At 37.8% G+C, this 16,875-nt stretch overlaps 1 protein-coding gene across 2 annotated transcripts in view; it reads left to right on the forward strand.

The window, feature by feature from the left end:
• Positions 1-16,875, forward strand: part of PEX5L (peroxisomal biogenesis factor 5 like) — a 169,371-nt gene that overhangs the window by 85,932 nt on the left and 66,564 nt on the right. For both annotated transcript variants that reach the window (XM_049629577.1, XM_049629579.1), the window contains 3 exons: positions 2,628-2,751; positions 3,658-3,754; positions 14,420-14,515. In XM_049629577.1, the coding sequence (XP_049485534.1) occupies positions 2,628-2,751; positions 3,658-3,754; positions 14,420-14,515 (317 nt within the window). The remainder of the gene's footprint in view (positions 1-2,627; positions 2,752-3,657; positions 3,755-14,419; positions 14,516-16,875) is intronic.

The following is a 16,875-nucleotide window of genomic DNA, read 5'->3' on the forward strand; positions in this document are numbered from 1 at the left end:
TCATCTCATGCAACCAGTCAAATTAAGGTCTGCTTTATCAGGAGAAAGAAAAACGACAAGTATTTCAGAACATGTCCCCTCTCCCCTGCCATGTCCCTCTCTGAGGCCTTTGTCTTTGGAGAAAAACTTTATAAGTATCTCCAGTACTTCCTCACTATCCACGTGTTCTAGGTTTAGTCAGTTGTACAAATGAATAAATGAAATTTACACACTTATGTAAGGATATATTAAGTTCATAACAATATAACACAATAAACTTAAAAATGAGACTTTTATGTCTCTGCTTTTAAGAAGATGTTCTGTGAAGAAGTCATAAAAATACTTAAAGAACTATGGAGGACATTGACTACCTCCTATCTTTCTATAAATTAAACCTATCTTTCTATAAATTAAAAAACTGGACCCCAAGGCTGTTTAAGTGATTTATTTACAGTCACACACTTATTAATGAAAATGAACCCAGCCAAGTTCTTTAACTGTAAGAATTAAACCACAGGGAAAAAAATTGTTCTAGCATTCTCTTGACTTTCTCCATTGCATCTTTACTTTCTCTTCCCATTATTAATTCACTCCTTTGATGAACTTAATCAGTTTATACAAAACCTGTGAAAAGTGTTCCACTTTCTTCTCACCTCCTTTTAACAGTGAGGCTCATCTCTTTAAACAGATTTTTTTTTTCATTTATTTCTTTTTTTTTTAATTTACATCCAAGTTAGCATATAGTGCAACAATGATTTCAGGAGTAGATTCCTTAATGCCCCTTACCCATTCAGCCCATCCCCCCTCCCACAACCTCTTCACCAACCCTCTGTTTGATCTCTATATTTAAGAGTCTCTTATGTTTTGTCCCCTTCCCTGTTTTTATATTATTTTTGCTTACCTTCCCTTAAATTCATCTGTTTTGTATCTTAAAGTCCTCATATGAGTGAAGTCATATATTTGTCTTTCTCTGACTAATTTCGCTTAGCATAATACCCTCCAGTTCCATCCACGTAGTTGCAAATGGCAAGATTTCATTCTTTTTGATTGCCGAGTAATACTCCATTGTATATATATATATATATATACCACATCTTCCCGGATATTTGGGTTCTTTCCATACTTTGGCTATTGTTGATAGTGCTACTATAAACATGGGGGTGCATGTGCCCCTTCGAAACAGCACACCTATATCCTTTGGATAAATACCTAGTAGTGCAATTGCTGGGTGGTAGGGTAGTTCTATTTTTAATTTTTTGAGGAACCTCCATACTGTTTTCCAGAGTGGCTGCACCAGTTTGCATTCCCACCAGCAGTGCAAAAGAGATCCTCTTTCTCTGCATCCTCATCAACATCGGTTTTTCCTGAATTGTTAATGTTAGCCATTCTGACAGGTGTGAAGTGGTATTTCATTGTGGTTTCCATTTGTATTTTCCTGATGATGAGTCATGTTGAGCATTTTTTCATGTGTCTGTCAGCCATCTGGATGTCTTTGGAGAAGTGTCTATTCATGTCTTTTGCCCATTTCTTCACTGGATTCTTTGTTTTTTGGGTGTTGAGTTTCATAAGTTCTTTATAGATTTTGGATATTACCCCTTGGTCTGATATGTCGTTTGCAAATATCTTCTCCCATTTCATCAGTTGCCTTTTAGTTTTGCTGATTGTTTCCTTCACTGTGCAGAAGCTTTTTATTTTGTTGAGGTCCCAATAGTTCACTTTTGCTTTTGTTTCCCTTGCTTCTGGAGACGTGTTGAGTAAGAAGTTGCTATGGCCATGGTCAAAGAAGTTTTTGCCTGCTTTCTCCTCTAGGATTTTGATGGCTTCCTGTCTTACATTTAGGTCTTTCATTCATTTTGAGTTTATTTTTGCGTATGGTGTAAGAAAGTGGTCCAGGTTCATTTTTCTGCATGTCGCTGTCAAGTTTTCCCAGCACCATTTGCTGAAGAGATTGTCTTTATTCTATTGGATATTCTTTCCTGCTTTGTCAAAGATTAGTTAGCCATACGTTTGTGGGTCCATTTCTGGGTTCTGTATTCTGTTGAATTGATCTGAGTGTGTTTTTGTGCCAGTACCATTCTGTCTTGATGATTACAGGTTTGTAATACATCTTGAAGTTCAGGATTGTGTTGCCTCCAGCTTTGATTTTCTTTTTTAAGATTGCTTTGCTATTTGGGGTCTTTTCTGGTTCCATACAAATTTTAGGATTGTTTGTTCTAGCTCTGTGAAGAATGCTGGTGTTATTTTGATAAGGATGGCATAAACAGAATTTCTTTTTATAAACATGCCAGAAGTGTCTCAAAGTCACCTCCTTAGCTAGAGGCAGGTAGGATAGTACTCCATATGTTCATTCCATGGGGGTTCCATGGACTCATACACAGAATTCAGAATGCACACAGCTCTTGAAACAAATTCAGGTAAAAGAACTTGATTGTTTAACTATAAGTAAACCAATGTTTCTTAATGAGTCTCATTTTTATTTAGCTGCACATGTTTTAATTAATTTTCATGCAACCTTAAAACACTGGTCTTAGGTTTAGGAGCATCAGTTGAGTGAAGTTCACTTGTATAAAACTTCTTAATCTTGATCTCTCTTCTGTCTGTATCTCATATTCCACTGTCCTTTTACCCCTTTCCCATCTCCTTCATAGACATTCAAACACAACTGGAAAAATGGGATGATGTTAAGTTTCATGGAGATCGAAATAGCAAGGGGCATCCAATGGCAGAAAGAAAATCATGCTCTTCTAGAACTGGATCAAAGGAACTCTTATGGTAAGATATTGTAATATCAGAAAATAGCTATTGATGTGTCAACTGTATGGGTATTTCTCCTATGTACTGAAATAGCCAATGAGTTAAATCAATCCAAATACTTGGTGCCATGTATAACCCCCTATGTATCAATGTTAGTTATCATAGCTTCTAAAACTAAGTATTAAATCTGAATTGTCAAAAATTCAACCAATAATGACTTTGGTAGATTCATAACCAGTATTCAATATTTCTTTAATATTTTTTGATAATTTTCTGAATGTGTAACTGAGCCGATCAATAAAAATAGGTTTATGTATGTATGTACATATGTGTGCATATTCAATATATTATATGAATGGCAGTTAAATTAAATGTTTCTGGTTACACAGGTAACCTTTTCTGACTATCTTAATCATCATTGTCAGATAATACACTAATTAAGAACAATCTGTGGATGCTCATGAGAAAAATTGGCCACCTGAATTTTACCATGTTTTTAAGTCTTCCTGAAGGGCAACATGTTTCAGTCTCCTGTTGCCCCTTGTACATCTCCACTTATTGTGACATTTCAAATTCTGTGTAAAGATCAAATCACACCTGGGTCACTGTGAGACACTCCCCTCCCAAAATACTTTTAATAAAGCAGAACTGTTTGTAAGAAAAATGGGATTGCGTTTATTTACTTTTTGTACATAATTGAACTGAATTCTAAATCAATCAGATTTAGATTATGCCTAGCACACTGCAGCCACTTAAACTTCAAACTTGGTTGTGTAAAATGATATAAAAGCTCTCTTTTTCATCAAAACTCTAATGAGAGCTTTGTTATCATGACTCTCAATGATCCAAATTAACTCAGTTTCTTGACTGTCTTCCTAGTTGAATTTGTTTCTTGATGTAATCTCCTTTTTTCATCCCCTCTAGGTCCTCAGAACACAGATCTCAACCAGAACTAAGTGGTGGGAAAAGCGCCCTGAACTCTGAGTCGGCTTCAGAATTGGAATTAGTGCCTCCAACACAGGTCACAAAGCTGATTCTTTAATCCACCCACCTTTTCTAATAGATAATTTATATCATAAATATTTTATTTAAATTTTCCCCAAAAAAAGTTTGAAGTATTTTTTTCTGTATTTCATATGCTTTCTCAGTAATCTGTCTCAAAGCTTGAGACAAATAATGATATATGTGTCTATTTGGCTGGAACATGTCTCAACGAATTCACTATATATTTAGCACTTTTTCTTTGTTCTACCATTTACTTTTCCATCGTTTTGCAATATAAAATCTCTTCTACTCCAGTATTAGCAAAATTTATATAACAAAACACAAAAAAGAGGAACTTACCTAGTGACTCTTCATTCACATGTATGCCCTGTGGACCAAGGTACTTACATATCAGGATCCTGACTGTCACATTAAAGTAAATTTCATGTTGAAGAATTAATAATTACAGTATTAGCAGCAATTATAATAGTAAGAGCTACCATTTGTGAATGCCCACTAAGTATTAGGAACTTTACTATGTGCTTTTAATATGTTACATCCAATACTCAAATAATCCTATGAATTGTTATTAGCCTCATTTTAAGGATCCTTTAAAGAGTCTTGGTAAAGTCAAAATCCTTTTTCTGAGACACCCAACTAGTCACTGATGGAAGTATGGTATGAACTGGATCTATCTGTCCACTACTTGACCCTCAACTCCAGTGTAACTGGCTTGTCTCTAACCAGTTCTCTCCTTTGGGTAATACTACAAAGAAGGCCAAAGTCAGCCTCAATCTTTTCATTGGCACAAACACTCTCTAAGGATGCAGCCTTGATCTAAAACCACAAAGATCTCTTAAGAAATGTGTCTACATTCATGCATTCTGCAATCTAGTTGAAAGTAAGTGAGATGGAGTAAGCAAGAGAAATTTTCTTGAATTTACTAGATCAGACTAAGAGATACTGTGAGGTGAAGTAAAGGGATAATTATGATAATAGCAAATATTATTGATTGTTATGATAAAGTCTTCTAATAATACATGTTAGCTCATTTGATCCTGACAAATGGCTATATGAGGTAAGTTTATTTATTACCCTTATTTCATAGATGGGAAACTAAGACACAGTGAGATTAGGAAAATTGTCCATGCACCCAGAACTGGTAAGCAGCCTAGAGCAGGAGGACACGGATAAGAAATGTTGAGGCAAAGGAAGACCACTGGAATCAACCACTAAGAGAACCGACTCCTGTCCCCATTTCTAACATTCACTGGAGAGGAGTGGGCGTTACTGCTTCCAGGACTCTGCTGGAAAACAAGTCAGCTCACTTCCAGAACAAATAAACATAGAAAGCTTAATGAATTGTAAATATAGCATAAAAATGTATTTTCATCCTCTGTATTCATTCTAAATGTATTTTTTTAATTAATAACGTTTATTAGAGAAACATTCTTATTAAGTGCATTAGAGATTTAGATTCAGCTAAAGTAATTGGTACTGTTTCATAACCTGGAATCCTTGGAAAAATTTAATGTAGCAATAGAACATTTGTTTCTGTAGAGCGGGAGATTTGGCACAGGTGGGCTGTGTTCTACCCAACGCTGGAGGGGCAGAGGATCAACTGGGGCCCTCAGTTGCCGTGGAGACCCACAATGCATTTATCTTGTTATTCCAATGACTGCTCCTCTCCTGCTGGTTGTCTGATTTCATCCCACCACAGCATCCTTCCTCTTGCTCACTGGTGTGCCGTTAAGCAAACACAATGTGCTTTGGAAAATTTGTGTGGGATTCCCGATATTGTCCTCCAAAACATAATTTAAAATGCACCATGACAGTTCTGTCTAGATAAATTGTCATGAATCCTTTACAGGCTCACCAATTATATGTAAAGAATTTATCCCTTAATTTGCTTTTTTTTGTGTTTGTGACGTTTATCCATTTTTGAGAGACAGAGCACAAGCAGGGGTGGGTCAGAGAGAGAGAGGGAGACACAAAATCTAAAGCAGGCTGCAGGCTCTGAGCTGTCAGCACAGAGCCCAAAACAGGGCTCGAACTCACAGTGAGATCATGACCTGAGCCGAAGCTATATGCTCAAACGACTGAGCCACCCAGGCGCCCCCCCACCCCCCGCTTAATTTGCTTTTTTAAAAACACTGCATGCTTTTCAAGATTTTTCTAAACTAGGAAAATCATAATCTCCTAGTTTTAAGTCTACCGTATGGTTAAATGAGGACAATTTCATGAAATGGGGAATTTAATCATCTGAAATACTAAATCACTCAAAGCAGCAAGAGCATAGGCTGATTAACCTAATTGTAATAAAAGACAGGAAGGTGTTTTAACTGTTAGAAACATACTGCCCTTAAATATATGATCTTTCTAGGTAGATAAGATGATGAAGGTGATATAAAAATTCAACTTAAAACTGGCTTGCAGACTATTCAAATAAACGATTTCAGCTTACCAAAACTTATTTCTGCTCCACTATCACACAGATAGCTCATGGGAAAATCAAGGAAATGTTTTCTTTTCTCTCAAACCAACATAAATTATCTTAGGTTCAACAGGTAACAGGTGAGGAGCTATTTGCAAGCTTTATTTAAAAATCATATTTCAGGGGCACCTGAGTGGCTTAGTCAGTTACGTGTCAACTTTGGCTCAGGTCATGATCTTGCAGCTGATAAGTTTGAGCCCCGCGTCAGGCTCTGCACTGACAGCTGGGAGCCTGGAGCCCGCTTCAGATTCCATGTCTCCCTCTCTCTCTGCCCCTCCCCTTCTTGCACTCTCTTTCTCTCTCTTTCAAAAATAAATAAACATTAAAAAAATTTTTAATCATATTTCAAAAAAATTATATTTCAGAATCACAAAGAAAATGGAGAATTCTTATGTCAGCTCCTTTTCTTTTCAAAATGGAGAACAGGAAAAGCATAGTCTGGTCTCTTTCAAATAGTGTTTTGAATACACTAATCAGTGGCAGGAGATTATGATAAATTATATAATCTCTATGTATTTAAGAATAAAGTTTCGGGGCATCAGGGTGGCTCAGTCAGTTAAGCATCAGATTTGGCTCAGGTCATGATCTCGTGGTTTGTGGGTTCGAGCCCATGTCAGGTTCTGTGCTGATAGTTCAGAGCCTGGAGCCTGCTTTGGATTCTGTGTCTCCCTCTCTCTCTGCCCCTCCCCTGCTTATTCTCTCTCTCTCTCTCAAAGATAAATAAACATTAAAAATTTTAAAAAATAAAACAATAAAGTTTCTTGACACGCAACCATGTAATTAGTATTCCCTGAAGTTAATTGTTTAAAGAAATCATACAATCTGAAAAATTAGAAAACGCTTGAAATGTTGAGGCAAAACACAGGTAATGATGTAAAATTAGCTTTTTCTATAAGTGGGTTGAGATAGAGGTGGGGCAAAAAAAAAATGAACCCAGCTTTTGCTGGAAAGTGACAGTTAAGCATTTCTTTGCCAAGTCTGGACACTGGAAGGATAGCTCCAAGACGGGTTCTTGCCAATTGAAGTTGGACTTAAGCTGCAGGAACCAGGCTCTCCAGTACTTAGTCATAGTTATGCTGCTCTCTGATTTTGCTGACCTCCACATAGAAAATGCTTCCTTCCATATAATCATAATTCCATCAAGTTGGCAGTATCCCAAGCCAGAACAACTGCAACTTTTTTTTTAATTTTTTTTTTACATTTATTATCTTTGAGAGACAGAGACAGAGCGTGAGAGGGGTAGGGGCAGAGAGAGAGGGAGACACAGAATCTGAAGCAAGCTCCAGGCTCCGAGCTGTCAGCACAGAGCCCTACGTGGGGCTTGAACTCACAAGCTGTGAGATCATGACCTGAGCTGAAGTGAGACGCTCAACCCACTGAGCCACCCAGGCGCCCCTGAACAATTGTAACTTTAAGACACAAGTGCAGATATGTTTTCTAAATTCTTAAAGGAGCAATACAACAGAAATGCATTCTTAATAGCTGTCCTATTACACACCTCATGTGTATAAATGAAATATTTCAAACATATTATTTGAAATTCTTGCAATAATCTTGGAAATCAATATCCCCATTTCTCACATGAGAAATTCACCTTAAAAAGAAGTAGCAAAGGGAAGAAGAGCCAGCCTTCAAATCACCCATCAGCTTCTAAAGCCCTGTTCCTACCCACAAGCCACCTCATATCAACTACACCAAGCTTATTCACCCGAGAGAACTCACAAACCATCTATCTCCCTTCTCATTGCAGTCCCTGATTATTACTTACATTTCTAGGATTAAGATGAGTTAAGGGATTTTAAAGAATATCACTTTCTTCCAGAAGCTTTGTAAGATAAATTAGGATTGCCATTGGATCTGAGGCCATGCACAATTTTGTGCCTCCCTCCCAAATTCATTCGGAACCTCTACTCTCTGCAATACTAATAGTTTGCATTTAAGCCCATTTCAGTTCAGCAAATGTGATTGAATGTCAACCCTCCAAAAGCTACAAGTAAGGCAGTGAAAAAATTAGAAAAAGGAATTCAGTTATAAGAAGTATCAAGACCTTATGTCTATTAGAAACAATTAGATGGTACACTATGTAGTTTTGCTTGTTGGAAGACAGTGCAGGATCCACATCAACATCCCTTCTTCCCTCTTGACAGCACACCAATGAGGTGTGAGTGAGCTACCAATGAGGAAGGAAGCAAAGATAGAAGGAAGGAGCAAAGAAAAGGCAGAAGGGCAAGAAGAGCAGGAAGGCAAGAAGGAAGGAAAGAAATATGGAAGATCACTTTCAGCATAGTAGGAAATCTGCACATAGTAGGGACTCAACAAATACTTGCTGAAGTGGAAAAATAAGAGAATACTAACAGAGGAGAAACAACTCTTGTCAAATTTAACAATTCAAAAGTAGTGGCTAATTATTGTTTAACTAAAGAGCAGATCAAAATAAAAATAACATAACAAAATTTTATTCTTTTAGCATTTCGGAAGCTAGTTTCAAAAATAATTTTTAGTTATTCATGATAATAGACTATCCCTCTCTTTTCAAAATCAGCACTGATTTGCTTCAATGTTCTACAACATAGAATTTCATAATGGTATGGAGATGGGAACCATATGTGCCCGCCTTGCACAAAGCTCTAGAAATTTGCTCTGACACATAAGGTACGACTTTTTTGTGTGTACCTTCAACAATAAATATCTGTTGACTGATCAAGAAAAAAACTGTGACCATCTCAATGAGGCAAGAGTTTATCTGTTCTGTGTAAGGAACCAATTAGTCTCAGGGCACCTGTGTGGCTCAGTCAGTTAAGCGTCCAGCTCTTAATTTTAACTCAGGTTATGATCGCACAGTTTGTGAGTTTGAGCCCCATGTTGGGCTCTGTACTGATACTGTGGAGCCTACTTGGGATTCTCTGTCTCCCTCTCTCTCTGCCCCTCCCCTACTCACATGTGTGTGTGTGTGCACATGCTCCCTCTCTCTCAAAATAAATCAATTAATTAAAAAGAATCTAACTAGTCTCTATTAACCACTAAACAAAAGTGCTCTAGATACAGATAATTTTTAAATGAATTTCTAAAGCCACACCTGACAAGCACTAACCAGAAAGGTGATAACAAAAGCCAAGTTTTATAACACTTACTATGTACTGAGCATTTTGTGTGTGCATTTACATGAGTTATTGTACTCAATTCTTGTATGGACTCTATAAGTGAATATACATTTTGCAGGTGAGAATACTGAGGATTATAGAGATTAAGTAATTTGTCCAAGGTCACGAATTACTATTAAATCCAAACAGGATTTGGCCCCAGGCAGTCTGACTCCAAAGATTATGCTTTTAAATACTGTGTTATGCTGTTACCCAAAGTCTGCTAGTTGTTATAAGATATTTTTCCTTTCTACAGTTAAGCAGCTCCCATTCCCCATCAATCTCTTTTGAAAAGATACTGAGATTTTTAAAACTGTGTTTTGCTAGGAAATCTCTAGCAGTAATGTAAAGGCAATTGTATAAGGAGTTACGAAAGACTGACATAGAGGTTAGCCAACGGTTATTATGCTAGGACAACCACAGCTACAAATACAGTAATTTTCAAATCATGATTTTGAATAAAGAGAATAAAACAATATTCTTAAAGAGTTATTTAATTCTTCTTATCCTTCACCCAGTGCTTATCATTCAGAACAAACAGCAGCTGGGAGAAAAAAAAAAAATCCTTTTTCTTTAGAGAGTGTAATACCTTAAAATCCAATTAGCTTAAACCAATTAAAATACTATTTTTAAAGCCAAGGCACTTCCAGGAGGTTGTTGTAACTGTGGGGCATTTTTCAAAATCAGGCGATGATGCAAAGTAATGCCGACATCAGAGTATATTTGTAAACTCCGGAGTTCCACTTGCCTACACGGAATGTCAGCATCTGATCAGAAGTTCTCATCGTGGGGCCCTACATCAGCAGTATCAGCATCACCTGGGAACTTGTTAGAAATGCAGATTCTGGCCCCCACTCCCACACCTACACATACTGAAGCAGAAACCCTGGTTGTGGGGCCCAGCAATCTGTGTCTGGACAAGACTTCCAAATGATTCTGATGCCCACTCAAGCTTGAGAACTACTAATATAGCCACTGTGATACCAAAACAGCCACAACTCAAATTTATGGCTATCATTGTTTTGCTGACCATTCCTCTAGTCAAGTACTAAACAATATCTGCAGCTTACCAGCATTGCTTATCTGTTTTCCCAGACGACAGTTTTTTGCCTGTAAAGAAATTAGATTAAAAAAAAAAAGTCTTGGTTGAAAGAAAGGCTGATCTTTAGGTGTTAGAATCCGTATTTCACTGTCAATCCTAAACTAGCATGTCTGGGGCTGAAAAGTTTCAGAACCTTTTTAGTTGCATATTACTCTTGGCTTGAAAACTGCCTTTGTTTGCAGTGTTTTTCTATATTTTATAACATTTAGCTTAGCTTCCTTGGACAAAATAAATGGCTTTAAGATGTGAAGTAGACAATAACTTGTCTTAGTAATGACTTAAGGCCTTTCTAACTAGGTGGAAAATAGCACTTACCTAAATAGTAATTGTACTACTGAAATAAAATTTCATTTGCACAGTAGGATTCTGTTTACACTTGCTGTTTTAAGCGGCAAAGAGAATATGAACTGCAAGTCTAGAATCCTGAGAGAGAGATTTTGCCTCTTCTTCCTGATATATTGTGCCCTTTGCGTCCTGTGGTTCATAATCCACTTGGGTCGTGAAACATTGATGAAGGGAAGCCAGTGACAGTAATGGAGTTCTGTTAGGTCAGGCTTCACAGGCAAGACAGATCATATTTCACTGGTAAAAAGTGCCTCTAATAAAAGGAGATGCCTTGGGACAAAAATATTAGTGCTTTCTCTTTCTTCTCATGCCATTCATGGGTCATTTATGACATTATTATATAAATACACAGCTTATTTCTCACCATGTGTCCACATTTTTAAAATTTATTTATTTATTTCATTAATGAGGGAACCAGCAGGAAGACAAAAGAGTTAGTTCCAAAGTAAAGGAACAGAGATGGTTGGGAAAGAAATGCCAGAAAAAGATTTCCAAGTTTGATACAAGATTGGTTAACTTTCTACAAGACAATAAGATCATATCATATTTGGTGTTAACTTTGTTACCAGGCTATACCATCCTAACGACTTACCAATTTTAAAAATTTACAAACCATCTGCACCTTTATATTTGTAAAGTGACTGAAATGTACTGTGACCCAAGAGTGTCAGATAAGGGTGGTAGCGGGATGAACAGCCATCCCCAAAAGATCTGTGTCTGCATCCTAATCTCTGGAACCTGTGATAGTCAATCCCACTTACGTTTTTGGAGCTCTCTCCCCCCAGCCCCGCCTCAGTTATCTGGGTTGAGAGAAAGTAGTAGCTTTCACAAGACCCAGAGAACAAGAGAAGGTGCTTGTTCATGGTGGTCATTGAGCCTGGCCCGCCTGAGAATGAGGCACTGATGCCCATGCAGACTTGGGTGTGTCCTCATCGCCCTCCCTCTTCTGACCACACACACTATTCCAGAGGCCTTACCTCTGTATTGCTAACAGGCCTAGCTCTTTACTAGGTGTTCTGCTAAGGCACCCTGCAGTCATTCCCCTTCCCCAGAATCAGGGCACAGGGCCTTGCTAACACAGACCTCTGCCACTCCAGGCACAGAACCAAAAAATAAGTCCCCTCTCAATTTCCTACAAGTTCCCCTTAGCCTCTTGGATTTATCAAGAAAACTTGACTGAGAACACATAGTGTTCTGGGAGTAGGAAAGAGAAATACCTTTAAGTAATTCATTCACATATTCTCCAACAGCATATCTTCAACAAGTATTTACTGACTGCTTATGGAGCAGCTACTGTTTGTGAGATACCAGGGACGCAGCAGTGAATATATCGAGGAGAAAACATGAATTAAGGTTTCAATAAATTAACCTTCCTTGTTCATTAGTGCGAAACACAGTCTAAGACTGTTGTTTATGCATAACAATTTACTTGCGCATAACAATTACATCATTATTGTTTTCAGCCCACCATATTCTTGAGGACTTCTTGGTTGATTCCCTCAACCGTGCATGAACCTCTGAGAGAGTTTTCTGTATTTTGCATCTTTCCAAAATGGCCACTTGAGCACAGCCTCCTGTGAGAGGCAGTATAGTGCAGTAGTTATGAACATGGCTCAGAGCATCAGCCCTACCACTTACTAGCTGTGTGATGTTGGGCAAGTTAATTCACTTTCTGTGCTTCAATTTCATGGAGTTGGTGATAATACCTACTTCACAGGTTATTGAAAAGACAAAGTGAGTTATAGTATCTAAAGGACTTGGGGCAGCATCTGGCATGTAGTGAGCTCTGGTATTACAACTGTGTGATAATAAGGGGGTGGGGGTCCTCTTGAGAACCAGCAATGATGGAGAAAAAAATGAAAAGCAGCTGAGCTATATAGATGGTAAGTGCTCAGTGAAGGGCAACGTTTTGCTGTGGAACAATAGTTTTCATACATGACTGCTTTTCAAAATCACCAAAAGAGCTTTTAAACATTTAGTGCCCAGACCCTACCCCCAGAAATTCTTTAACTGGTCTAGGGTGGGGCCCAGGCCTGTTCAAGTAACCCCCATAGAAGCCAAGGTTGAGCATCTCTAAAGAAGAGTAATCAAACACCTGGGTAAAAGGCAATAAAAGGGTGTAGAGAGCTTCATTCCACAAGCATCCCTCTTCCTGTTCCCCAAGGTCTAGCTGCCTTATCAGGACAGTCCCTCATCCTGCAGTCTGTAGGCATCTTTAGGGTACACATCACTTGTCAGGCCCTAGGCTGGGTACAGGGGAGAACAAAAGTTCGCAGACAAAATCCTACCCTCATGGATCACACAGTGTAGCAGAAAGATAGACAAGAAAATAAGCAATTACATGGAGAAAAAATCACACCCTGAGTTCTCATGGGGAAAGGTCTGAACAAACCACAATATATACTTTACTAGGAAATCCCTGGGAAAGAATAGAGTGGATCTATAAATACAAAATATGGACACTCTCCAAGATTGTTGAATGAAGAAAAGTAAGCTACAGAATAGCATACCCTTGATGTCGCCAAAATTTTTGTAACACGTTACTGTCTAGGGTACATAAATATATATGCAACCAAAAAGAAGTTCTAGAGGTACACCTCTTCCATGATTTTGAAAACATTAATTTTTTTCAAAAAGAATGTATTTAGTTTTTGTGAAATTAAAAATTAGCAACATTTAGGGGCACCTGGGTGGCTCAGTCGGTTGGGCGTCCAACTTCGGCTCAGGTCACGATCTCACGGTCCGTGAGTTCGAGCCCCGAGTCGGGCTCTGGACTGACGGCTCAGAGCCTGGAGCCTGCTTCCGATTCTGTGTCTCCCTCTCTCTCTCTGCCCCTCCCCCGTTCATGCTCTGTCTCTCTCTGTCCCAAAAATAAATAAACGTTAAAAAAAATTTAAAAAAAATTAGCAACATTTAAAAAATTCCAGCAGATCTTTGTGGGGCTGGAGGCTGGTCTTCTGAATATTTGCATTTAGCTAAGTGAAGATGTCTTTCACAATGTCTGTTAATTGTGACAAACTTGTTGACATTAACAAACATGATTTTATCTAAGTGACTACCACTTAACAGAGCAATGTCCTGAGGATATTGGACATGAGGCAGAGTGTGCCAATAGAAGGAAGGCAAAGGAAAGAGAATTCACCATGAGGATCTGCTGTGTATGTAAGGAAAAAGGTCTAGTAGCACCTTCCATCTCTGCAGCTTAGTTTTACCCGAAGCTAGTCCTAACTAACTGGAAGCCTGAATATCAGTTTTTAGGTCTAGGCTTCTAATGGAGATTCTCCATCTTAGCTGCATATTAGAATCCTATTGGAAGGCTACTAAAATATCAATGCCTAGAACCATGACCAATGAAAGTAAGATCTTTGGGAGGCTGGGCCTGGGCTTTGGTTTTAACATGACCAAGGCTAAGACCCACTCTTAGAAGAATCATGCATGCAGGCTCATATGCATTTTGGTACCATCCAGTTTGGGTAACATCATTCTTGCAAAGTACTCCAAAAATAGCATCCTTTGCAGATGCTTCTTAAACTGTAGGGAAATATGAGAAAAGGAAAAATATTTGTACTTTTGTATTCAGTAATTCCAGTAGTATAACACCATGCGTTTGGTTTATTTCAGGCTCGATTGACCAAAGAACAGCGCTGGGGAAGTGCATTACTTTCCAGAAACCACTCCTTAGAAGAAGAATTTGAAAGGGCAAAAGCAGCAGTGGAGGTAACTTTCTTTTTAAATTATTTTTTCTGTTTCATGTTGCTGGGAGTGGAATTCAAAAACTCAGACTTCAGCAGGATACATATGAAATGAGTCTTACTTTAATGACACGAAGTAACCATGATAATGATTATTAGAATAAGATCTGTTACCAGAGAACTTCTGACTTGGATGACTAATAAATGCTAATTCCTGTGCCAATTCTGTGATAGCTTAACAATCTGTCTGAAGTCCTGGGTCAGAAAGATCTCTGAGCCTCATCTGTGTTCCATGATGAACCTATGCAATGAATTTGCTATGCCTCTGTGAGGCCAAGTTTCATGCTTGATATTTCTGTCTCTCTAGCATCCAGCACAATGTCTGAAAGGCAGAGAAATTCATGTTCCTCCTGAAATATACATTTTTCTAACTGAGTGAGGTAAAAAGCAAGGCTTAGGTATTCTATGAGATATTCTAGCCAGTGGATATCCCATCTTGACTCGAGTCATAAATTTTTACTATTAAGATTGTCCAAAACAATGGCAATGTTGATAAATCAAATGAAATGCTTCATTTGAATATTTATTTCTTTTTTAAAATTGTTCTAATGTTTATTTATTTTTGAGGCATAGAGCAAGCAGAGGAGGGGCAGAGAGAGAGGAAGACACAGAATCTGAAGCAGGGTCTAGGCTCTGAGCTGTCAGCACAGAGCCTGACGTGGGGCTTAGACTCAGAAAACGTGACAGCATGACCTGAGCTGAAGTTGGACGCTTAACCAACTGAACCACCCAGGCACCCCCCTTTTTTTAGCCTCCTAATAAGAAAAGCATAAACAGAAAGAGGAAGAAAAGGGGAAAGAAGGAAGAGAAGCCCCCAAAGAAGCAACCTTTGCTGTCTTTTTATCAATTTCCTCCCTGGTTGGAATCACAAAGAGTACATTACAGACACCATCTATGATACTCATCAAAGCTTTGCTAGATTGCTATGTAAGAGTGGAGCTTTTCACCAAACCCAAGTATGAATTTTTTAGGATCTCTATTTCCATCAATGATTTGAAATCTTGAAAATTTAAAGTATTCTTGTGATATGGTTCATTTATGTGGCTATCTTACCACTAGGATTTGGATGAAATTATTATACTATGAGCAGTCTTTCAGTAACTCCATACTTGAAGTGCAATTAAATCATATTTGCAGTTTCATATTGAAAGGTTTTATAGTCTAGGAAATAATTCTAGCCATAATTTAATATCATCATTCATCAATAAGAACAACTTTATCTCATCACAATACAATTCACCAAATTTCTTCTTTTAATTTTATCCCTTTTTAGTTTAAAAAAAGTTAATGCATTAGTGTTCTTGAATGTGATCAATTGATATATTTGACTGAGACCAGCTGAGTGCAATCAAATTGTTCAACTCATGGAGCCTGTAACTCAATTTATCTTAAATGTAGATTTTTCCAGACTTAAGAGCTAATTTAAATTCATCTTTTGAATTCCTACTATGTGTAGCACACTGAATTATCACCAAAAAGATGATTTAGAACCATAGAATCTTGGGTCAGTAAAGACATTAGAATTTATCTGGTCCCATTTATAATGAGAAACACAATGGGTTCAACTCAAAAGACCTAATTACAAAATAACATATCAATAAGGAAAAAATTATTCATTTATCCATCTGTGTGTATGTGTACATATATTCATAAAATCATTTCACCTTAGTTTTGGGTAGGCCTTAGTAGTTATCTATCCCAACCAGGCACATGGAACAAAATTCGTTTCTTTTCAAACACACTTAACAAATTATTTATTCAAACATACCCTGTTTCTATTTGAATACTTCAAATTAGGGGCAACTTCTTTTCTAGAAAATATGTTTCTATTTTGGACATTACTAACCATTAAAAAGCTCTTCCATGTATTATGCTGAAATTGGCCTACCAGCAACTTCCATTTCTCTTTCGTCTTGGCTTTGCTCTCTGGAACAAGGCAGAATTAGTTTAATCCCTTCTCTACATGATGTCCACCTGACCCCACAAAGCCTTCTCTTGGCTTCTCCTTGTCTCTCCTGGGAATTGAGAAACTGATGTGTTATTCCAACTTATCACTAATAGCTAAATGACAACATACATTTCATCAACCAATATGGGCTTCAGTTTCCACACTTCTATGGTCCTTTCCAGTTTAGAATCCTTGGAGGCTGTAAGTCACTTCAAGTAGTTATTCATTCACCAAACACTGACTGTCTGCATGTGCTAACTTCTGAACTAGGTATTAGAGATAAAGAAATGAGCCAACCCAGCCTAGCTGTCTAACAGCATGGACCAGAGGACCAACTTGGACAAATCACTTGCTCCGTCAACTTTAGTTTCCTCATC

Source organism: Panthera uncia, chromosome C2 (assembly GCF_023721935.1).
Source record: "Panthera uncia isolate 11264 chromosome C2, Puncia_PCG_1.0, whole genome shotgun sequence".
NCBI classification, from domain to species: domain Eukaryota; kingdom Metazoa; phylum Chordata; class Mammalia; order Carnivora; family Felidae; genus Panthera; species Panthera uncia.